Source organism: Phoenix dactylifera, unplaced genomic scaffold, assembly GCF_009389715.1.
Source record: "Phoenix dactylifera cultivar Barhee BC4 unplaced genomic scaffold, palm_55x_up_171113_PBpolish2nd_filt_p 001839F, whole genome shotgun sequence".
NCBI lineage: Eukaryota > Viridiplantae > Streptophyta > Magnoliopsida > Arecales > Arecaceae > Phoenix > Phoenix dactylifera.
The window spans coordinates 41,174-66,781 of record NW_024069130.1 but is presented as its reverse complement, the minus strand read 5'-3'; the positions used below and the strand labels follow the sequence as shown (position 1 = coordinate 66,781).

Below are 25,608 nucleotides of genomic sequence, written 5' to 3'. Positions count from 1 at the left end.
CGTCTTAACCCGGAGTCGACTCGCCAACTTCTGGAGCTGACTTGGCAATTTCGGAGTCGGCTCATCCACTGAAGTCCGTGGATCCAATTTTGAATTTTGTCCTCTCGAGTCGACTCGACTGTCCTGGGAGTCGACTCGAATCTCAGAGCCCGAACTCCCGATCCTCTGTCTTTTGGCTCGTTCAGTCTTGGAGTCGACTCGAACTTCCTTGGAGTCGACTCGGCTCTCAGTTTGCGAAACTTGGTCTTCTGCCTTTTTGATGTGAAGCTGTCTTGGAGTCGACTCGAGCTGTCTGGGAGTCGCCTCGAATCTCAGAGGCAGTAACTTGGTTTTCTGTCTGTTGATGGTCGCGGAGTCTCGGAGTCGACTCGTGCAATGCGGGAGTCGACTCGAATCTCAGAGTCCCAAAAATGCTCTCTGACTTTTTCCTTGTGTTCCGCTGAGAGTCGACTCTTGCTTTCTTTGGAGTCGACCTACCAACCATCGGAGTCGACTCGCGTTCCACTGGAGTCGACTCGAATCTCAGACCCGAAAACTGCTCTCTGACTTTTCTGCCTGTGACTCCTAGGAGTCGACTCATACTTCTCCGGAGTCGACTCATACTTCTCCGGAGTCGACTCGAATTCCACTGGAGTCGACTCGAAGACTGTTCTTTTGAATTTTTCTTTTGATTTTACTCCTCCAATTTGAATCCTTTGAACTTTAAACTTGGGCCAATAAATTGTAGCTTTCTTCCAACTTGAGAGCTTCGGAGGCCTTCTTGTGTTCTTCCAACTTGCTATGTTCCTTGCAAAATAAATATCTTTCTCCTTGCAACATAAACATTAGTATCTATACTTCAAGGTTTTGTGATCATCAAAATCAATCTATGAATCAATCTTTGGGTCATCAATCTCCCCCTTTTTGATGATGACAAAACTTGGAGTATATGCAATATAAAAGATATTGATTTCTAGAAGTAATACATAGCTAAGTTGCATGAAGTGGAAAACATATATATTTAAAAACATACTTCATGATAATGCTTTAGATTTAATCAGCTTAACACAATCAACATATTTAAATTTTAAGCTGATTTGTATTTAATTCAAAGTAATAAAGCATTCTGAGTATATAGCATATACTTAGATATTTCTCCCCCTTTTTGACAACATCAAAAAGATAGTGAAACATTAAGTACAAAGATCAGAGCAGAACACATCGAGTGTGAATTCAAGAGGTTTTTTAATTTGATACCACAGATAGTTTTCTAATCAAGTGTAGGTGGAATCTTGCTTAGGTTAATTCAAGAAGTACCACAAATGATATTCAAGAAAAAATATGAGTGGAAATCTAACCTCTCTTCACTAAGTATGAAAGCTTGTTCATTTAAGACCTTTTGCCTAATCTATTAAGTATTTTATCAATAGGAGAGCAATTCAATTGATTTTCAGAGTAAAAGATCAAAACTTATATATTTGAAAGACATATCATCCTGTTGGATCATTAATTCTTAATGACTTCAAGGTTCTTTTATGATAATAAGAACATTGGGGCACAAATACCAAAATATGAATTCATGCAATTTTTGATACATCTTAAAACTCTTTTAAAGACTTTCTTTTATTTCTTTAGAGAATAAGCACAATTTGATACATAAAAAAAATATGAGTTGACACATAGTTTAAGTTCTAGAGATTAAGTCAATTAGGACTCATTAGTGAATATCAAAATAGATTTTCTAAAGATACTCAAGAAAATTTTACACGTTATTCTCCCCCTTTTTTTTTATATTAAGTTAGAGGCTCTTAAGATCAACTTGCAATTTGATTCATGATTTGTGCATAGGATATACTAGCCAAAATAACTAGTCTCAAGGTGTATCGTAAAAATTTTCAGATTTAAATTTCGGATGATACACGTTGGAGAGCATTAGGATCACTTTTCATTTAGTATTCTTCCTCTCTCCTTTAGTTATAGATATACGCGATTAAGTTCCATAAGACCTCTCCTTCTAAAATTTTGTTTCTCCCACTCAATTGATCATTCCATTTAAGAGTTTAAAATTTGAAGATAGAACTCATCTCAAGGTAATTAAAGCATGTTTTGCAATATCAGGAGGTTCATCAAAATCAATCCATAAAATTCAAGGTATGCATCAAATTGAAGTAATTTTAGGTTAAGATTATCTAAAGCTCCCCCTCAAAAGATGCATTCTTCTTAATCTTCTTTCCTTTTGTTGAATTTCAGATTTTAATGATAGACGTGTATAAAACTGAAACTTTATGATATCAAGAACGTAGAGTGATCTAGAATTATTCAAAATTTATAGCAATCACTCTTTTTAATCTTTCAAGAACAAATTATGCTTTCTCCTAATCTTAGAGAAAATGTATGGAAATATTAATCAGAAAATGATTCATTTGAAGCTCAGTTTCTATTGATAAAATAATTTGAGTGAGGTGAAATATTTCTAGCTTTAGGATCATTCACTCTATTGATGGAAGTCTTTAATAATATAGGAGAGAAAAACCTATAGATGATCATTGAGGTATATATATATATTTATAGAATTCAATTTCTTAATCACAGTTTTTCAGTTATGTATATATGAAGCTCAATAAATTTTTAAATATTAAAATAAGGTCATATATTTTAGAAATATTTACTTGCATTCAAGATCAACGTGAGACATATCATTTGGATCAATATTAGTATACTTTGAAGATAAGAAATGATATGTTTCAGATGCGTATCGGAGCAATCAAAATAAATTCTGTTTTTTTTTTTTTTACACTAACATTTTATTTAGTAATCATGTGGAGTTTAAGCTTTTATACAAAATCAAATTCTGAATTTCATAAAGATTTTCAATAGAGGCCTTTTAAGTCATAATTTGAGATATGTATCTTTCACATTGTGGCTCATCTTAAATTATTATGATTGAAAAATACATATTTCAATACCATTAAAGCACTTTCAGAATCTTTGTGTTTAATTTTGAGTTTCGATACAAAATAAAGGATATTTTAACAAGTATTAGGACATTATGTATCAAAGTTAGGCGAGTAGAAAGATAGATCAAAATCAATTTATTTTCTCTAAATAGAGATATTCTTCTCTTCTCCTTTCTACAATTTTATTTAGCTTTCAGATTTTAACAATGATTGTGAATGACAAATCTGAAATTTCTTTTCAATAAAACTAAAAAAAGATGTTATGTAGCAATTCATGCATTCAATCAAATTGTCCAAGTATGAAACATTACAAAATATTGAGAACCCATAAATCAAGACATCATACTATATGCAAAATATATTAAGTGTTAAGTCATGCATTAAAATAATAATAACAAGCATGTCAAGGATCAAAGTCAATTCTTTTCAAATACACTCCCCCTATTTAAATATCATCTTGCATTGACTTCATCCTTATGGTGTGTTTCCAAGTGACTAATAATTAGACTTGATTCTTCTTATATATTTTCATTTACTTTGTCTTTCATTTTCAACTTTCTTATGCTTTATATTCTATTTGCTCCCTATCCGGTGGAGTTGGGAAGGGGCACGAGGTACTACCACTAGCCTCCCTCTTGTGCCGTCCCTAATATGCCCTACACCGAATAGTTGGGTCAAATAGTGCCGGGTACTACCACTAGCCTCCCCATTGGCACCATCCCTATGATGAGCAATATAGAAGGATTAAAATGTTTGCTTCGAATTCTCCCTGTTTAAGTGTAATTAATTATGAATTTTATCCCTTCCAAATGTGCCAAATATATTATGCTTGTTTTACTTTTCCTTAAGATTGGAGTATTTGCCTTTGCTTAGATTCTACACCTCTTGAATAATATTCATTTTCTTTTCTTTATCTCTCTCTCTTTTTGTTATTCTCAAGTAATTTACATGAAAGAGCAGAATAAAGAATTAATCTTGTGTATCATATATATGTATATCATGCAAACAACATTTTTATTATGCTCATGGATTCATAACTTCTCACAAGTTATTTTACATCAAACTTTTAAGCATATACTTGTGTATTTCATGGTTATGATATAGGCAAAGAAATCATTTAGTTTAGGCAAACCATGAAACAATTTCTAAGAGCATAAGTCAATCAATATGTATAGAGCCATGATATCAAAAGTTGATAATTAAAGAACTTAATCATGCCATAATAAGACTTAAGTTGTTGACTTTGCTCAAGAAGTATCTAGAATTACCAATCCATTCTGCATTCTTCAGTCAAATACCTACTAGATTTCTTATGTATGAACCTTTGGCTGAAGAAGGTCCTCTCTCTTGTTTGCAAGTGAATGTTTATTGTATCTTACATGGAGATATCCTTCAAGTTGAGATCTCTCATTTTCTTGCTCAAGGATCCTGCATTATTAACAAACTCCTTTTCTTTCTTGAAAGAAAGTCATTGGTTTCTTCAAGATACAAAACATTCATCCAACATATTTTTTTTTTTTTAACTAGATGACTCAATATAAGATATGACAATAGTTGAATATTGAGTCACTTTATGCCAGAGATTGCCTAAATATAAGCAAGCACATATCACTTGAACTAAAGAGATAGTTTCATTAACCAAGATGGTTCAAGGACAAGTATGTGAGGCAATAGGAAGTTTTATCAAGGTCAAATCAATTTCTCAAAAACGATTTAGTTTAGATTTTATTTGCTTAAGATAATTATTAATAAGACATGCTAGCTAAGTTTTAATCAACTTATCTTAAACAGTTGTTTCTATCAAAATTCAGATTATGATTTATTTGTTATCAATAAAATATGATTCATTAAACTTAGATTGAAGGCTTGCACAAGTGCACATAATGAGCATACAATCTGGTCTACTAGCTGTATGATAAAATAATTATTCTATCATGCTTCACTACAGCTTTAAAATAATAGATCTACTTTGCTCATCCTTTTCAAATTCTACAAGATGGGGTTATAGACATACCTTCTTCATGCCAATCTTCTATAAGAGTTTTCTTGTGGACTAACTTTGGTCAATGAAGATCCCCTTTCTTGTTTGACTTAATTTGGAGTTTGAGAGAAGATGTTAATTCATTCATCATACGTATTTCAAACTCACCTTACATGAGGTAAGTAAAAACTTCATATAACTCTTCATTAGTAGAACCAAAAATGATGTCATCAATGCATACTTTGAGCAAATAAATTATTACAAATTCTTCTTTTTGATGCATAGATTTATCACTATTGCTTTCTATCAAAAAGTTTACTTAAGCTTTTATATATTAGGTTTTTGATGGTTGTATCAAATCTCATATTGCTTTATCACACATGTAATGTGTATTTTTAAGTATGGTGGTTATTTTACATAGATCTCCTTTTTAATGAAATAACCACACAAGAGTGTATTCTACACATTCATTTGATAGAATATAACGCTCATAAAGCAAATAAATGATAATGGTGATTTTTACTTCTAATTATGCATGAATCTTATCAAGATCTATCTTTTCTTGATTTAGTCTTTTGATAGTCAACAATTTTTCTTCGTCAAGAGCATATCTGAAAAATCCAATTTTGGTTCTAATTATTAACAAGTTTTTCAGATTGTTATATGTAAAAGATTAACCATATGCATATATATAATTTGTTTTTAGTATTTTGATAATAAATCATTAGTCTCATAAAGAATATAGTGAGTTGATACTTCTACAACTAGAAGTTTTCATGAATGTTCTATATGCATTGCTTGATGAATGATATCCAAGGATAGAAATATCTTTATCAGATTTGGCATTATTTTCACAAGAACTTATCAAGCATAACATGTGCGACTGAAAAATATGAAGGATATTCAATGGTTCATTTTCCATTTTTCAGAAGATCAAAATTTTCATCAACAATAGATTTAATAGAAATCATATGTATGACAAGCAGTGATGATAGTCCTTTTAAAAATAGATGACTATCATACATAATTGTCCTTTTCATTTCTTCAAGAATTCTATTAACTCTATTTTACTTATAGTGTCCTTGGTGCTGAAATCTTTGGATTTAATATTATTTTCTGTATAACCTTAATCAGGATTTTGGTTTTCAACACTGTGCCATGATACTCTCCATCTTCACAGTTTGGAAACCTTTATCATTTGAAACACTTTTACAAGATTTAGTAAATACAGAAAAATACTTCAGTTTTATTTTTCCAAAAATAAATCCAATGTAAGCTTTTGAAAACTTAGAGATGGAAACAACATCTTTAGATTTAGAGATGATTTTTGTTTGTTTCCTTAGTTAACATGCATAGTAGATTTTGACCTTTCCGAAGATAATCTAAGTAAGGTAATGGCAAGGTCTTTTGAGATTAAGTACATACTAGCATGAGTTGATTTTATATGCCAAAGATGGTTTCTTGAATCTTGGTACTTTTAGTGCATATATTCAAAAGCATACCAAGTACACATTATCATATCTATGATCAATAAATAATAATGCCACGGATAATAATTCTTAATCAAGCATATAGAGAATTCATAGAGTTATCTTTAATAAATTAATCATTTAGCAACTTTATCCAATGATGAGTAAAGTATCTTATAATATGTAGTGATTTGATTATATTTCCAAAAGTATTTTCTATATCACAAAATTAATCAATACTAGCAATTCATATCAAATATTAAATCAAAAACAATGATGAGATGCAAGGATTGTTGATTTCATTATTTTTGTTGATAATCTTTTAAGTTTCTTTATGTTCCATGGATACCTTGGCACACCTATGTGTACATCCTTATTTTCTCATTTTGGGTATCCAAACTTGCTTGGGTCCTTGAGAGTTAGGACATATGGTTCCTTTTGGAACCCATATCCGTTTAATAGTAATAACTTTACCATTTGATTTAATTGTGTTAGAACGATAGGTAAAGTTGTCATGCCCATTCTTTTCATGTTTGAAATAAGTTATCTTATTTAATGGTTTGCTTTGTGAATTGATAACCTTCTTCTCTAGAGATTTATGGCTAAGTGAAGGAGTCAAGCTAAATTTTGATTTATCAAAGTCAGCATATTGGCTTTCAAACATCATCTTTAATCGTTCTGAACTTACGGTGAATTTGTTAATAAAAGACTTTAATTGATTAATTTCTTTACTTAAGTTTTGATTTTCCTTAATTAAGCTATGATTTTTCTGAATCAATTCTTCTGAAAATGACCTTAAGCTTTCATTTTCAGAATTTAGTTTATCTTGTATTTCATCATTAGAATTTCTTTCTTTTGAAATTTCCAAATTTAGCTTTTTAAGATTTTTATTTTTCATAGCTAATTTTCTACATTCACCATACAACTCATGAAAAGCATTTAAAAGTTCAACATAAGAAAATTCTTCATGAGATTCGTTTGGTTTAAAATTAGATTCAGATTTTACTTTTTCTTCTAATGCCATAAAACATAAATTAGTTACCTCTTGTAGTTCACTGTTGCTCCTAACTTTCAATTCCTTGTCTGAATTTCTCTTGGTCAAGGCTTTCTTGCGTTTTACCTCTTTCTTCCTTTCTTCTTGCTTCCTCTTCTTCTTTGTCTTTAGGAAGCTGATTTGCCTTGGAGTCGACTCGGACCTTATTGGAGTCGACTCGGTTAACTTGAGGGTCGACTCTGAAATACTTGGGGTCGACTCGACTGAGATGGAAGTTTCAACACCTTTTTCTGCAGTCTCATTGTTAGTATGCAATTGAAGTACATGTGAGCTACTCTGAGATTTCTCATAAATATTTTCTAAAGTATCCCAGATCTCCTTTGCAGATAAGCATGCAGAAATTTCATTAAACATTGTTTCTTGAATCGCACAATATAATATGTTCATAGCATTAGCATTTAATTGTGCTAAGTCCTTTTCATTAAAAGTTTGAGAGAGTGTGTGAGGGTCATTTATTATGATTTTCCAATAGTAATAGTTTTGTGATTGAATAAAGATGCGCATGCGTATTTTCCAATGTGCATAGTTTATGCCATTAAATAGTGGAGGTGTGTCAATTGCTTGTCCTTCTCCTAGAAAACTATCTATTTGAGTTGTCATAATCTTTGGCTCTAGTCGGTTAAGACTACAAATAATATTTGAGCACCTGCTCTGATACCACTTGTTGCCCAGTAGATACAACCCAAGAGGGGGGGTGAATTGGGTCTTTTTAAAACTTTTATGCTACTTCTAAAACTTTTTGATTTATTATGCCAAGGTGTATGGATGCACAGTGAAAGTCAAACTTAGCAACGGTTTGATGTATAGAATTTGACTTGATCGAATATGCTTACAACTAAAGGATATGCGGATAATAGTAACGCAAGCAACTTATCTAAGTGAGTAAGTGTGTTAGTTAGACAAAGACAAGATGCATCACAAACACAACAGACATATAGTGGTTCGGCGCACCCCAGCACCTACATCCACTCCCCAAGACTTCTTGGGAATTTCACTATAATCCTACAGATTACAGCCGGTTGTTTTACAAGCTCACAACCCAACTTGTTGTTTTACGAGGTCACAACGAACTCGGTCGGTTTTCCCAGGCTCACCGACTAGAACCACCCCCGATTGTTTTTCCGGGCTCACAATCAAACCCTTACACGTTGGTTTTACCCTCGGCTCACCAACAAACCTAAATCCCGTTGGTTTTCCCTTTGGCTCACCAACAAACCTTAATCCCGTTGGTTTTCCCTTTGGCTCACCAACAAACCTTACACCGTTGGTTTTTCCTTTGGCTCACCAACAAACCTTTAACCCCTTGATTCAATCCCTTGATTGAATCAAGTTACAAGATATTAAAAGAAAGTGTGAAACAAATCAAAGCTTCTTAAACAAGCAGATATAACAATATAAACAAAAGGAGTAAAGAGAAGCTCTCAAACGGATTTTGGAAGATGAAGGAGCTCGACTTCTTCTTTACTTGACCCTCTTCTGATTCGGCATGAAGTGGAGGATCACGGAGGCAGCACACGGATGGAGAGGTAGCTTCGAGATTCACTTGGATGCTCTTCTTCTCTCTATTTTACTTTGAATGGCCCTTTTGTGCTTATGGAAGATTTTTCTTGTAATCTCTTTCAAATCTCTTCCCTAAATGTTTTCTCCCACTTCCATGCCTTCTCCCCTAGCTCTCCTCTTGTTTTTATAGCTTTAGATGGCGTGGAAACAAGAATCTAGCCGTTAGAGACAAAAATAGAGCCGTTGGACACAGTCTGCACTTCCTGACAATATTACCGTTGGGATCGGAGTCGACTCGCGTGATCAGGAGTCGACTCGCCTGTTGCAGGAGTCGACTCGTGCTTTACTGAAGACGACTCGGCCACTGTTCCAAATTTGAATTATGGTGCATCCTCGACTGGGAGTCGACTCGTCTTAACCCGGAGTCGACTCGCCAACTTCTGGAGCTGACTTGGCAATTTCGGAGTCGGCTCATCCACTGAAGTCCGTGGATCCAATTTTGAATTTTGTCCTCTCGAGTCGACTCGACTGTCCTGGGAGTCGACTCGAATCTCAGAGCCCGAACTCCCGATCCTCTGTCTTTTGGCTCGTTCAGTCTTGGAGTCGACTCGAACTTCCTTGGAGTCGACTCGGCTCTCAGTTTGCGAAACTTGGTCTTCTGCCTTTTTGATGTGAAGCTGTCTTGGAGTCGACTCGAGCTGTCTGGGAGTCGACTCGAATCTCAGAGGCAGTAACTTGGTTTTCTGTCTGTTGATAGTCGCGGAGTCTCGGAGTCGACTCGTGCAATGCGGGAGTCGACTCGAATCTCAGAGTCCCAAAAATGCTCTCTGACTTTTTCCTTGTGTTCCGCTGAGAGTCGACTCTTGCTTTCTTTGGAGTCGACCTACCAACCATCGGAGTCGACTCGCGTTCCACTGGAGTCGACTCGAATCTCAGACCCGAAAACTGCTCTCTGACTTTTCTGCCTGTGACTCCTAGGAGTCGACTCATACTTCTCCGGAGTCGACTCGAATTCCACTGGAGTCGACTCGAAGACTGTTCTTTTGAATTTTTCTTTTGATTTTACTCCTCCAATTTGAATCCTTTGAACTTTAAACTTGGGCCAATAAATTGTAGCTTTCTTCCAACTTGAGAGCTTCGGAGGCCTTCTTGTGTTCTTCCAACTTGCTATGTTCCTTGCAAAATAAATATCTTTCTCCTTGCAACATAAACATTAGTATCTATACTTCAAGGTTTTGTGATCATCAAAATCAATCTATGAATCAATCTTTGGGTCATCAAAACCTATGCTAGTTGGTTACACAGATGCAGATATGGCTGGAGATGTTGATACTCGCAGATCTACTTTAGGTTATCTAATTACTTTTGCAGGAGGAGCCGTGGCATGGCAATCAAAGTTACAGAAGTGTGTTGCACTTTCTACCACTGAAGCAGAGTTCATTGCAGCAACAGAATCATGTAAAGAGTTGCTATGGTTGAGAAAATATATTGAGGAGCTTGGTTTCAAGCAAGAGCACTATGTGTTATATTGTGATAATCAGAGTGCTATCCATCTTGGTAAAAACTCTACCTTTCATTCAAGATCGAAGCATATAGATGTGAGATACCATTGGATTCGAGATGTTCTGAGTTCTAAGCTGTTGGAACTTGAAAAAATTCATACAGATGACAATGGTTCTGATATGTTGACAAAGTCTTTGCCAAGAGAAAAGCTTGAGGTATGTCGATTGATCGCCGGGATGGTGAATCCCTCCACATAGTCGGGAGGGGGAGATTTGTTGGGTTATCCCTCCTATGTTGGAGGAGACTTAGCCCAACAAATATGGGCTAAATTAATTAGTTTTTTAGCCTATTTGGTTGGACTATTTTTGGCCCAAAACGTGAGGCCCATTAGGGCAACCTTTTTATGTTGAGAATGCAGGGTATGTGAGCCATCTTCCACGAATTAAAAATAGAGGGAGGCAGGGGAGAAGATGCAGAATTGATATTCAGCACGCAGTCTTGATCAAACGACGATTGGGAGGTGATCCGTGGTCCGATCGAGCTGAAATTTGGACAGCAGGTTCGCAACACGTGGTTCTTCAATCTGTACGGTGTGATCGCCATTTGCAGTCTTCTATCACAGTCAGATTTTTTCAGAAACGTGGCTGCTGTTTATGTGAGATCTTCTCAATCTTTCTCTCTTATAATTGATGTTTGCCAAGAATATTGTTCTTGAGATTATGTGGTGATATATGCCTCTAGTTTTGGCTAGAGAGAACAGATTGTATACCCATTATTTGTTGATAGTGGAAGTTTTTGGGTGGACTACGGTCCCGTGGTTTTTACTCTCCACATTGGGGAGGTTTTCCACGTAAAAATTTGGTGTTCCTTTTGTGTTTTATTTTTCTGATCAGCTAAGTATTTGCGAATGCCTTGATATATATATATTAGGTGGATTGGCTCTAGTTGTTTGTTTTCTAACAGGTTTACACAAGGTGGGAGAGTTGTTGATTCCGTTGTGCTTTAATTATCTTGTTTGTTGTTACCTCCCAATCCCAACAACAAGGTCACCTAGTCCACGGCCTCGTTAGCCTCTCTGAATACATGCTTGGCCTAGAAGGCCACACCGCCGCTAATTAGAGCCCAGATGTCCCGAAGCAAGAGGTGGCACTCTCCCACATCGTCAGTGCCACACTGGATCCAGCTAATCATCGTAGCAGAATTGCTCGAAAGCATAATTGCACTAGCCCACAATACATGCCGAGCATGGCCCAAGTCGGTCCATGCCACCCTCAGCTCGGTCTCCGGAACTAAGATGTTGAAGATCTGGCAACCTCCAACAACCACCATCCTAAAGTCCGAGCCTCTGATGACGAAGCCAGCACCTCCCATTTTACCACCATCTAGCATGCATCTATCGAAGTTGACCTTGAGAAAACTTAGGGGTGGGGACTCATAGGTGAAAAACACCATCCGAGGCACCACACGAGCAAAGGAAGAGCCCTAGGTGCCCCGAGCTATCAAAGATCCATACGACGGGTCTGCATGAGTAATCTTTGCTACCTATACCCGGGCACGCTCTGCAACAAACCTCAATGAAGGGCTACTCTAGCCAAAGGTCCAGGTATTAATGGCCAACCAGATCTAGTAAGCAGTATAAGTCGCCTTAACAGCCACTTGCCACGTCTGGGGGGGCGCCGGCCCATCGACGAATTGCCTGCAAGAAGGAACCGAGGTGGCTCCATGTATCCGATGGGATCTCGATGAGCCTCCAAACCCTTCTAGCTCACTCACACTAGAGCAAAGCATGGTCCACGGTCTCATCCACTTGGCAGTTAGGGCACTGGGGTTGGATGCCCAGTCCCTTCCTATTCAGCACCAATCTCGTCGGCAACCAATCCTAGGCCACCTTTCACAAAAATAATGCCACCCTCGAGTGAAGACCAAACCGAGCGGCAGTGCTCACTTTGGAAGATGTGGTAGATGCCTCCCACTTTAACATTGGGTCTGCAGGACGTACACCAAATCTTCCCATATGGACTAGCACACCTTAGAGCCGGAAGCGACCGGACTCTCTCTGCAAGATGTTCTCCAAACAATTGACCGATCCTGTTCGTATACCACTTCGTCCCCTCCAACCGGAGTAGATCACAAACCCAAAGTTCGTTCACAACCTCGACATTGACCGCGGTCGACCGAAGTCTCATTGGGAGAGAGTCAACCCATGGGTCGTTCACCATATTCATACTCCGACCATCGTCGATCAGCCATATGGAGTTTACCAAGGCAGTGGACACATACTTGCAAATCTCCCACCACAGATAGGAGCACCTTCGGCTGCTTAGAGCCGCCTCACCAGTCCACACCGGACCGTACCGAGCCGTCCTAACCTGAATCCAGAAGCATTGTGGCTCAAGGACAAGCCCTCACTGTATGTCGAGCAATCAACACCTCTCTCCTCTCCAGAAAGGATTGCACACCCAGTCCTCCCTCGCGGATCAACTTGCAGATCATCTTCTAGGCCAACAGATGCACCCCATGGCCGCCACCATACAAGCCCCAAAAAAAGTTCCGAAGGAGCCGCTCAATCCCCGTCAGTATAGTCTTTGCAATAATAGTATTTGACATGAGGTAAACTGACATGGAGCTCAAGACCGACCTAAGTAGCGTCAGCTTGTCTATTATAGACAATAAGGACGCCCTCCAGCCGGTTCTGGACACGCTGCACCAACGACATCTCTTTCGCTGCGATGGGGACACCGAGCAAGCGAATCTTATCCATCCCGAGACCTATCACGAGACTCACATGACAACTTGGGCACGATGGAAATGTATCATAGGCCCAGTGGGCTCCCAAGTGACAGCGAGACTTGGGTGACAGCGTGAGTCTCACCCGTACTTCCTACATCGCCTGCAGCATCCGAGCCCATTTCTGTAGCATCGCCAAACCGCACCCTCCTTGCACCGCCAGGTGAGTCAACGGGGGAATCCGTGGGGGGAGCAGCAGCATCATTGGTGGGGGCAGCTGTGCCTCCAGCCCAGACAGGCGACCGCTCTACATCATCCTTCCTTACTGTGATCGATCGGCAGATACATGTGATGATCCAGAACAAACCAAGGAATGATGGGAACCAGATGGGGATGTCTCGTTCGTTCGCCGGGTGGGTATTGCAGAGTACAAGGAACGTTTCCATCTGTGAACAAGATGCAGGAGATGAGCCAGAAGCGTTCTCTGCTAATCTTTTCTTTCGATGAGTTCACCTTCTCACATCAATCTATATGGCCGTCGCCGCTTATTCTTCTCCTGCACTCTTTCCGGATATCGGTCTCTTGGAGTTTGTCGTCGCTTTCTTTGTTTCTGGGTGGTCAGGGTGGTGGAAGAAAGGAGTACTTCATGAGGGAGGGGGGGTCAGTTGGGCTTCCTTGCGAGGAGGCATGCCAAGGATATGGGTGTGCTTTCAAAGGCATGCAAATGAGGCTTACGTAAAACTAATGGTTGTGAGGGTAGGAACCCAGGTTTTGAGGGTTGGGCATAGAGGGAGAGAGAAAAGGGCGAGGGGAGGCTTAGGCCTCTAAATGTTTTGGCCCCCTGGAGACATGCATTTCCTTTTAGGGATAGAATAAGAAGACCCATCTAAGATAATTTATCTTTATTTAGAGAAGTGGTAAGCAGGACTCAAACCCAAAATGTCCTCTTAAGAAAAAGAAATGTGTGACTGTTGCAAATATTACCCTGGTTGATAAGACTACATGTATTCTCAATACCTTATTTTTCAACTCGAAATCAAGGTGAGGACAGGACTTGAACCTAAAAACTTACCAACTATGTTAATTAGCATTCTCATTCTCAATACCTACTCATTGTTGAGAATTGGCTACTCACCATAATTTATGCCTTTTTCATTGTATAATACTTGCATTTGATATTTCTAGAATGAGCACCAGTTATAATATCATACGCACCATTTCATATATTTCTAGATATATGATACATATACATATGATACTTGTACATACAATATACATATATTGAAACGCACGTCTCATCATCAATCTACTTCATATATATATATATATATATATATATATATATATATATATATATATATTATTTTATTAACATTTAAGCAATCAACATATGTACATGGAACCCTATTGGTAAAACTAAAAGAAAAAAATAAAGATGGATATATAGAAATATTCATAGATACTTTTTCCAAGGAGAAAGTATTTATATATATATTAAAATTGACGTGTAGTAACGTAGCATGGACAAATATATATGCAACAACTTTTTGCACCAAATCATATAGCTAAAACATGTTTATTAGCACTTATGTCTTTCTTATGGTTGATCTTCAATTTGTTTTATAACTCTCTAAATACGAGGACGCATAAATAATCTCAAACATTACTTTTCACATGATGAATGGAACGATGACAAGCTATATCCTGAATTAGAAAGATGCTAAAAGTCAAATAGCAAGTGATCTACTATGGCAGTCTTCAATTAATAGGGGAGAAAAGAAAAATCCCAACATAAAATTACCTGATACAAAATTACACAATTAATCTCGCACTTGTGAAACGGAACTTTTGATCTCATTTCGAACCCGAATCCGAATCCGAATCCGAACCCGAACCCAAACCCCATCGAGCCCTCATGAGTCCACCGGCCCTGGCTCCAAGGCCGTCGAGGCCTCCGCCCTCACTTCGATACTACCGAGGCGATCGTGGCTCCTGAGACTCCCCCCTCCCCCTCCTTGAGGCCAAGAACCCATGGCGGGCGTCGGCCAGCTCCATCTCGGCACCCCCTTCCTCCCTTCCGCCTCCATCCGCGGGCGGTCCTCTGGCGGCGGGGGATCCCGAAGGCTGACCACGCGGATTCAGGCCAAGATCCGCGAGATCTTCATGCCGGCGCTGAGCTCGACGATGACCGAGGGAAAGATCGTTTCTTGGGTGAGGGCCGAGGGCGACAAGCTCTCCAAAGGTGAGAGCGTCGTCGTCGTCGAGTCTGATAAGGCCGACATGGACGTCGAGACATTCTACGAAGGATATCTCGCGGCGATCATGGTCGAGGAGGGCGACGTCGCCGCAGTCGGCTCCGCTATCGCCCTCCTTGCCGAGACTGAGGACGAGATCCCCCTTGCCAAATCCCAGGCCTCCTCCTCCTCCTCCCCCGCCGCTTCTCCTCCGGCCGCCGAAACCCCAGTCCCACCATCTCCTTCAGAGACCGCCCCAGAAGCCGTATCCTCTCCTCCGCCTTCTCCGAAATCCTCCCAGGCCGCTGTTTCTTCTACCCATCCGGCATCTGAGAGCGGGCGCAGGATCGTGGCCACGCCCTATGCGAAGAAACTCGCCAAGGATCTGAAGGTGGAGCTGGGATCCGTGGCCGGGAGTGGGCCGATGGGACGAATTGTGGCCAAGGATGTGGAAGCTGCGGCTGCGGTGGCGGCTGCTGCTGCCCCTGTGTCGAGTGTTCCACCGAAATCCATCTCCGATTCTGCTGCGGTGAAGGCTCCAGCTTCTCCAGCCATCCAATTGGGCACTGTGGTTCCATTCACCACAATGCAGGGTGCCGTCAGCAAGAACATGGTGGAGAGCCTCTCGGTGCCTACGTTCCGGGTTGGTTATACCATCACCACGGATGCACTTGATAGCCTCTACAAGAAAGTGAGGATTCCCCCCCTTTGCTTTGATCAAAGGAGCAATTTTTATGTTAAAATTTGCAGTTTTTCAAGTTTCTGTGATGTGTTGTTGAGATCAGATAAAGTCGAAAGGAGTGACCATGACTGCACTGCTAGCAAAGGCGACTGCTTTGGCATTGACAAAGCACCCTGTTGTTAATTCCAGCTGTAGGGATGGTAAGAGCTTCACATACAACAGCAGCATCAACATTGCTGTTGCCGTGGCTATCGATGGAGGGTTGATTACTCCGGTTCTGCAGGATGCTGACAAGGTTATGTTGTTTCTACTGCTACTAATGTTTATTTATTCTGTGGCTGTTACTGGGAAATCTTTGAATTATGTGTTTCCATAACAAGTGTATATCATGGTTGGTATTTGTAGGTTGACATCTATTCATTGTCAAGGAAATGGAAGGAGTTGGTTGATAAGGCTCGAGCTAAGCAGCTGCAACCTCATGAGTACAACAATGGTACTCTTTACATCCCAAGATAATGCATCTAGCATTCAATCATTTTGTAATTGTAATTTCATAATTTTTCCATTGCATAAAGGATTTGTAATTGCTTAGATTTTTAGAAGTGGTCCTTTAGATTGTTAAATAACTGGAAAAATATCCTTACATATGCAACTTTTCATTCTCGATATTTCTTTTTACTAGAGGTTTAAAAGTATCATTATTGTGCTTGTGTTAGTCGAGGCATGTTCTATGCAGTTCTGTCTTCACAATGGGCATATATTGTCATAGAATGTTTTACAACTTTATTAATGTTTAATTAAAACATTAATAGATGATATGTCCATTGAATGATGAAAACAAACTAGCATTAAATGCTATTATTATTGGTAGAAATTTTGGAGGATAAGGTCCTAAAAATTAATCAGTAAAACAGAAATAGAATATCTGGAATATAGTTTTGGTGAGAATAGAATAGATGATGCTCCAATCAAGATTGATGGACAAGAGATATTACAAAATTTTTGGTGTATAGAATTTATAATAGAAAGTCGTGGATAAGTAAATGAAAACGTATGTAATAGAAATAAAGCTGGCTAGATGAAATAGAGAGGTGCTTTTGAGGTGTTATGTGATCGATGCATAACATGGCAATGTAAAAGGAAACTTTATAGAATAATAATAAGGTTTGCTATGTTGTATGACTTAGAATATTGGGCCATAAAGAGGGTTCATGAAATAAGTTGGATGTAATGAGAATGTTGAGATGAATCTTCGGTAAAACTAGAAAAGATGGACTCTGGAACTTCTTTTCTTTCTTGGTTATAGGAGCTATAGGAGTTGTACCCACACACACAAAGAAAATGTAACTGATTGAGATATGAAGGGAGTGCAGTAAGGAGGAGTATTTTTCATCTTTGTCAATGCTTTTTGAAGTAGACTGGGAGATTTAAAATAACATAAATGAAAGTTGTCAAAAAGGGTATAGATTAGCCTTGAGATAACTTTAGAAGTCGCCGTAAATGGGAATGCTTGGAGAATGTGAATCTTAAAGCTAGCCCCAAATAGTTGAGGCAAGGCTTGATGGTTGTGGTTATATGCATGTTTTGAATCCTTAGAATACATGTTTGATTCTTCTAAATATATCAAACACTATATATCCCCTTGGATGTTCTGATGTTTCTAGTAAGTATCACAAAATACAATGTATAATGTTATATTTGAAAACTTCAAGTCACCTGTTTGAATTGCATAAACATATACATATACCTAACTCACGCCAAATACATATTATATATGTGTGAAAAACACATACATATATATGTTTGTAAGCATACATGCGAGTACACATATGTATATGCACTCATATGAGGAACACAGATACATACACATTTTTCTGTGTTTGTACATAATATTTCAAACAACACACTGTAATGTAGAACAATAGAAAACCACATCAGGTCAATGCTTATTCCTTAAGATACAGAGAGTATGTCTTTTTTAGTAAGACAGTGAGGTGTGAATTGTCTTCAGGGGTCACTACCTTACTACTGAAATAAAGTAATAGGCTTTTTATTTGCTTGCCAAATAAAATACTAGTCAGTGTTTAGAAATAAGAACTCATGCGCATAACTATGAGACATAAATCTATTGAGAGAAAGAGAATATTTACTTAAATTTGTCGATCATGCACCGCTGATAGTAATCTATGAGACCTTTAGTTTTAAAGTATTAGGATGAGAAAGAAAACTAAGACAGCTGCCACTTCAAAGAGAAAGCAACATATTTCCATGTAAGATTTGAGGAAGCTAAGAAGATTCCTCATGTTTCCAGGTTCAGACTAGTTCAAAGAGAAAGCAACATACTTTTACTACTGATCTTGTTTTATTATTGTTGCAGATCACCTTTTGCACTCTTGTAAGATGGTGAAGGAGAGGGGCAGGGGGCAGTTAGATTAAGGAGACTAACATACCTTTTGTTTTCTCCATTGGGGACATGCAGGGTGGGGGAGAGGATGGTAGGGTATAACTATAACTAGTGTAGGAATTGAGAGAAGATGAATTTGACAGTAGCTGTACATTGGAGAGAGGAAAAACCAAAGAAGAAAACAAAAAATGGAGGGAAAGAGAGTATGAAGAAGAAATGAAAAAAGGGGCGGAAGAAGGTAACAGAGGAGCTAGGTGGTGTGTGATTGACATGATGTGGAATATGAAGGCTTGCTGAGTATGTTTTGCAGTATGAAACCTGGTTTAGAAGTAAAGGACTTTTTATACCTTAAATTACATTTTAATCTACTAATAGGGCAAGAATCAATTCCCTCTCCTGTCACAATACACTAAGTACATCATAGAAAAGAGTCATATTCAGGGATTATTCAGTCTTCTTGATTGAAATAGGTCTCCACTGCTGGGCTGAGGTCAATCCTTGAAGTGCATTGTGATTTTTTATTTCTTTGTTGAAGTACTTGATGTGTACAGCCTATGTAACTCCTTGTAGAATTATCTCTCTCTCAAAATCATATCAAGTTGAAAAAAAACATTCTTATTCCTCTTCACTAAAGATATCTAGTATACCTTTAAAAGCCATTTGTTAATTAGTTTCTACTTTCTTTAACCTTTAATAATTTTCACAGTTGAGAAGTCTGTAGCTTGAATGTACGGTGGCCCATCTTCTGTTGGGTGGCATTCAAGCTATTATAGTTAACATTGGCAAAGTTGCTTTATCAAACTGGTAGATCTACTATTGTCATCAATTACTGGAAACTCATTTTTCTATCACTTTATCTTCTTCTTTTGTTCAATCTGCAGGTACATTCACTCTTTCGAACCTTGGAATGTTTGGTGTTGACCGTTTTGATGCAATTTTGCCTCCTGGAACTGTGAGTGCTAATACTGAATCAATTCCAACTCCGATATTCTTAAACAAGTGCAGTTAACAATTGATACTAATTCCATATGTCTCACTGTCAATTTTACTCTGAACTGTGATGCAGGGCGCAATCATGGCTGTTGGTGCCTCCCAGCCAACTGTTGTTGCCACAAAGGATGGTAGGATTGGTGTGAAGAGTCAGATGCAGGTAATTTCCTACTACTGCACTAACCTTTGCTCAGTGGATCCAGGATCCTGAAAGTTAGCTTTCAAGCGCCCTAGGTTGGCTTAATTTTCAACCATGGAACTGCAAATTCTTGCAGGTGAATGTAACTGCAGATCACCGGGTAATTTATGGAGCGGATCTTGCTGCCTTCTTGCAAACTCTGGCCAAAATTATTGAGGATCCCAAAGAGCTGACATTGTAGTTGCTGCAACAGACTAGATATTCCTTTACGGTCTGTTTCTTCTGTTAACTGAATTTTGTAAACTTCGTCAGGGAAATAGTTTTACAAGTAGAGCTTCAGGATAGGTGCTTGTTGTAATATGAGCTAGCTATTATATGTTCAACCCGGCTCATAGCCTCTTGTAGGTCTTGAGGGAACTGGATCTTCTTTTGATTTGTTGACTGCATATTTCACTCTTGAATCTGTCCCCTTGCTATTTTCAAATAAAGTTTTTTGCTTTTTGCGAGACAGATTTTGTAAGGTGTGACTGCTATTCTAATAGAAGCTGAGAATGTTAAGTTCTCACCTAACTGCACTTATCCGCAACCAGATTCAAGTGGTGAAAGAAAAGAGAATAGTACATTGGAAGGTATAATTGCCATGTCTTCGTTCCATTTAGAACGTCATGCACTTAGAAAAAGTTTGATCACACACATTCAGAATCCCCTCTTGGTGTAGAAGTTTCAGCAGGCTTTTAAGTAAATGCATAGCCTAGAAATCAGGTCACACGTCACGTCTTAAACAGATCAGTGATGCAGAGGATCCTATTCTGGATTAACAAAAATAAGCCTGGCATTGACCTAGAAACTATCCCTGCATGAACTGTTATGGTTAAGAGAAATATTTTAAGGAACCAATGCGCAAGTGTCACAAATACCAGTAGTTTTGGTTGCTCTCGGAAGAACAGCTTTAAATACAGGCCAGGGAAAATTCAGAAAGCAGTGGTGCTCTATTTTTTGTCTCAGTAATACTGAAAAGATTTGGCACCTGTGCTGTGGATAGTTCTGGAGCCTGAATAATAGCATTCATCCCTTAGCTACGTTAAAATTTTCCTAGCTTTAAGCAGAAGCAACTGTTCCCTATGCTTTGAGAACTTGATGCTTTCATCTTTTCTCTGGCATATCTTGTGTTCAAGGTTGGTATATGAATCAAATCTGCTATCAAGTGGGAGTATGGAGGTCTCAGTAAGGTAAAGAAGGATCGTGGGGGCTCTGATACTATGCTAACAAGCCTAACATCCTATTTAAAAATCCGAGCATTTAGATGGATGGGCCCAAGAGTTTTTTATAGACACTACAACAACCCTTAACTTATCCCATATGGGATTGTTATTCCTCAGTAATGTGCATCTACAAATAAGATTGCATTGCATGAAGCAGTCCCGAAAATGAAATCTATTGTATAGAGAGGAGATAATTGCCCAAACATCACCTTACAACAACCCAGTCTGAGAATTTAATAGTAGCTATAAAGATACAGCATTTGGTTCAGGAATTAACCATGCATAAAGCTTGGAATATATTTTATATTTGCCGAGCAACTTCTAAGAAAATATTATTCCTATCAAATTAGCTTGATATAAGTTATTTTAAAATGAAAACTATTATAAACTATTTTTATCATAAAGTTCTAATTTGCGTCTGCCTCCCTTTTCTTTTGTATATCGACAGAAATTTCTTAAGAGTTATTTTAGAAACAATAACCAAAGAAAACAGGAATAGTTTGAGAAAGAACTACTCCTACAGTTGCAACTACTCCTGCTCCCAAACCTTAGCTGCCCAATCCTCCCTTAGCCACTTTATATCTCTTTTTTAGTCATTCTTTACATATAATTAGCTTTCGATTGCAGCCTAAGTGGGGCACAAATATACGTTTAGCACACTGCTAACCTTTCTTCCGTGAGACCAGACGCCATGTTCCTGCATGAGATATGGGCCACTAAAGTGTTAATGCTTAGTTGTAATTCCACCAAACATTTAAAGCAAAGCTACCGAGGAATTAAAGTTCTTACTCCAAGTTTACAGTGCTGCCTGACCCCTGCTTTCTACTGGAATTCATAAGCACTGAGGTTTGGACCTCATTAAATTAATGGAGTAAACAAGCTTACAAGACCAAAACATTTAAGCACCCTTTTCCTCCACTACCGGCTGCTCCCTTTTGGGTTGGGTGGATTCACCGGCCAACGGTCACTTCCTTACCCACGGGTCCCGCCAAAACCAGACGCACTCAAGAAGAGAACAGAGAGAGAGAGAGACTCCAAGCTCCTCAGAGCCTACAAATCTCTCTTTATCAATCACGCGGTGGATGAGACGTCTCAACCTTGTGAAAAGGATCGCATCGACAACAAATAGACTTTTTGACGCCCACAAGTTAGAGCTAATGATACTCCTCAATAGAGATTCAGTGCAATTCCTGAGGAGAACACGGGCTTAGAAGGAGAAGAGAAACATGGATGAATTCAGCTTCCCTGCCGTTCCAGTAGAACAGGAGCCCCTCCGCCAGCTCCCTTTTCCTCTTTGGTTCATGTCCTCCGCCGCCAACCAAAAGAGCGACCATCATCATCACCGGAGAAGCTTCTCTTCATCTGAAGAGGCTGCAGAGATTGCCGACGCACTGGCGATGGCCTCGCCGGCGCTCAGCGAGGATGGCGGCGACCGGTTTCTCACTGATGAAGAGAGGATGGACATGCTCTGGGAGGATTTCAATGAAGAGCTACGCCGGATGTCATGCGATCGAAAGAGGGATGCAGCGAACGGGGAGGCGAGTTCTAACTCGTCATTGACGAATGGAAGCGAAACGGATTCGAGGAGTGGCCGCATAATTCACCATACAAGGCCAAGCTTGCTTTTGATGCTGAAGGTATTGAAGAAGCTGTTCTTGATTCAGAAGGCTGGTTCTTCCAAGAGGGAATCACTTCATTGAAGATGATAAGCTCTCATCCTCTAAGAATTCCACTATGGTTTGTAGCTTTCTCTCTCGTCCTTATTCGACGTCAAGCAAGCCATAGGAGCTGAATCCAGAGGTTAGAAGAAGCATGAGCCACCACAGATCGAGAAAAAATAAAAAATAAAAAAGTTTGTAATCTCTTTGTTCTGGAGGTAAATACTATAGAGAGGCAGTCATCATGTTTCCATATAGCTATATATCAATAGCAATAACAAATTTGTAATATAATACAAGCTTCCTCTTCTTTTGCTCCTCCTTGCTTTTGGTTTGCTAAAATTATAAATTTAGTTGATAATTTGATATCTAACTGCATATTGCCTGCCTTCATTAATGAAATATCCTCTCATCATAAATTAGACACACCAAGCATGCAAGAAACTCAGTCGATTTGATTTGTAACTGTTTATTGCTTGGCCTGCCTTCATCAATGGAATGACTTGTATCATGAACTAGACACAGCAAGCATGCTTGCATTTTAATTCCAGTTGCTGCAAACTTTGGCCTTTCTTCCTGCAACAAGGATGAGAAGAACACATTCAGCCATGGGGTGCTCGCAGTGCAGCCCTTTTTCTCTGTTCTTGATTCTAGGACAGAGGATTTCTTTGTGTACGACGCTATGAGGACACAGCCATGAGAAGGGCTTCCAACCACCTTACTGATAGCGGCAGCAAAAATTAGCTGTGTGGTGGTTCTAGATGCTAGGCTGGTCTTGTACCATTCTTGTCCATTTCGATAACATTCTTCATCCATAATAATAAAACTGGGGGAATTGATGTCTCTGTATATTTAATTGGCTTGTTTATTTGGTAAGCAACATTCGTGCTTACCAGTTGGATGATGAGATCACTCTCATGTAATGGTGAAATCATGTAAGATGGATGGAAGTAATAAATAGAACCTAGCCTTTAACTTTTTTGATACACTTTCTCCTCCTAAGGAGTGTGGTGATTTGAGGCTCAAGAGAGACAATATGTGAAGATTTAGGGTGGAAAAATTTGGTATTAGCCAAAGCGGCCCCTCTATGGGGCATGGTGTACCTTTCTTTGTTTGTATAGCTCAATAAGACTCAATAACAAAAACAAGGGGGAGAGAGAGGAAAAAAAAAGTGTACCTCTTGGCAACAAGAAGTGGTATTTAGTTATAATTCTACTGCTTGTCGATCATAAATCCATCTTCATTGAACCAACAAAATTAGACAGGTAAGTGCGATCCTAAATCATCCTTCATTAACCTGTGGAGCTCCTTTACAAGTCTAGATTGGTAGGGTCCTTGCTTCCTCCAGATTTAAGAAATAAAATATCTTCAAAAGCATCCCACATTCATCAAGATTGTCTTTGTTCCTCAGCTAACATGGAATTCAATCTTATTATTATGGTACCTATTTCACAACATCCAGCCATATATACTATGTACATTCGATCTCCAACTAAAACAATTGATCTCAATTAAATGAAATCTAATTACAGACACACTAGAAACCGAGGTGCCTGTTGTTATTGCCGTATTGCACTTCTATTCTACATGAAACATCACAATGACCACATGAGCCCTACTTGAACAGCTACCATCTTGTTTGGCCATTTTCATGGCGAGAGACCCGAAGATACCAAATAAACAATTTTTTGTGATAAAAGCATGTACAGAATATATACTTACTTACATCTCAAAGTAATCATGTACATAGCATTGATTAAAAATTTCCAGAAGGCAACTTGTGGTGTTGGTTGATCTTTGAAATGTGACAAAACCAATTCAGGGTATGGAAGATACAAAGATGGGCACGCTAGAAAAGCTAAAAGTTTCCACAGGACATTGTGGCTGCCCCAAAGGATGTGGAAATAAATGTCGTGCCATGTAGGATTTTGTGCACTGCACTTGACATAGTATTTTAGCTCATCAATTTCAAATGGCCAAGAAGTCATGGAACGCTGCCATTCACCACTTCCACATTTTACATCCTCAATATAATCCCTGCAGAAAGAAGGGTAATGTTATAATTTAGTTGTTTAAGAGACCGACCATAAGGTTCAGTATTGTATGAACAAAATCAGCAGCCAACTTGTCACATTTAAGTGTACCAAAGAAAGACACTGTATTAAAGAACAAAAAAAATGGTTGGATAATTTAACAACTTCATCAGATATAATACTCAGTTGCAAATTAAGGTCTCCAGTTGGAAAAGAAGGAAAAGTTTTTCAAACTTCAAAATTGCAGAACAAATGTGATTGTCCAGAGCATAATAGATTCATATGATGTGGTTTGGTAAAATTACATAATATCAACAAACTTGCGCGTCAATATGAATTTACAAAGGCAAAACAAAAATTAGTTTTCACCATACTGAACAAGAATTGCAACAATGATAAGATGAACCACAGTACCTAGGCAAATTTACCATACAGCACTTTACTGAAGAAGATCACTTAAAGTCCAAAAGCCAGGTTGCTCTTTGAGATAAGAGCCTGGCAAGAGTTACTCTTATCATGATCCAATTAATACATATCTTAAAAACACATGCCCAGGCAGCACAGCAGGGCTACAGAGAATCCCTGTTAAGGTTTTTCCACTCCCAAGGGAGATTTAGATATTAATCCAGAAACAATCAGAGGAAGAACAAATTTTCTGCTGAGCTTATTTACCACCTCTTTGAAATGACCCAAATATTTACCACATTGACCATATGGACATCATGACACCTTTTAACCAAATTACATAGTAATTTCAAGGTATTGCCAATGCTAATTTCTTCTTCATCTATGATGGAATGATATTGTTGCTTGTCAGTTAATCATATCTGAACTACAATATGAAGCTCCATACAACTAGGATATTGAACAGAATAGTATTCAGACGGCCAAATCATCCAATCTTCTTAAACCCTTCCGAAACAAGATGAACTACCATACACTAGGATATTGAACAGAATAGTATTCAGACAGCCAACTCGTCCAATCTTCTTAAACCCTTCCAAAACATGAGCACTCATAGGTACTCTATATCCTG

At 38.5% G+C, this 25,608-nt stretch overlaps 2 protein-coding genes across 2 annotated transcripts; both read left to right on the top strand.

The window, feature by feature from the left end:
• The first annotated feature begins 15,114 nt into the window (after positions 1 to 15,114).
• On the top strand, positions 15,115 to 20,129 carry LOC120109123 (dihydrolipoyllysine-residue acetyltransferase component 5 of pyruvate dehydrogenase complex, chloroplastic-like). The gene is made up of 6 exons (XM_039122869.1): positions 15,115 to 16,095; positions 16,190 to 16,381; positions 16,492 to 16,579; positions 19,372 to 19,442; positions 19,557 to 19,640; positions 19,756 to 20,129. The coding sequence occupies exons 1-6, from the start codon at positions 15,202 to 15,204 to the stop codon at positions 19,858 to 19,860; spliced, it is 1,434 nt and encodes a 477-aa protein (XP_038978797.1). The 5' UTR covers positions 15,115 to 15,201; the 3' UTR covers positions 19,861 to 20,129.
• Positions 20,130 to 21,983: 1,854 nt separating this feature from the next.
• On the top strand, positions 21,984 to 22,855 carry LOC103713813. Its single transcript, XM_008800838.3, has one exon. It carries the CDS (start codon positions 22,108 to 22,110, stop codon positions 22,579 to 22,581), a length of 474 nt encoding a protein of 157 aa, XP_008799060.1. The 5' UTR covers positions 21,984 to 22,107; the 3' UTR covers positions 22,582 to 22,855.
• The last annotated feature ends 2,753 nt before the right edge of the window (positions 22,856 to 25,608 follow it).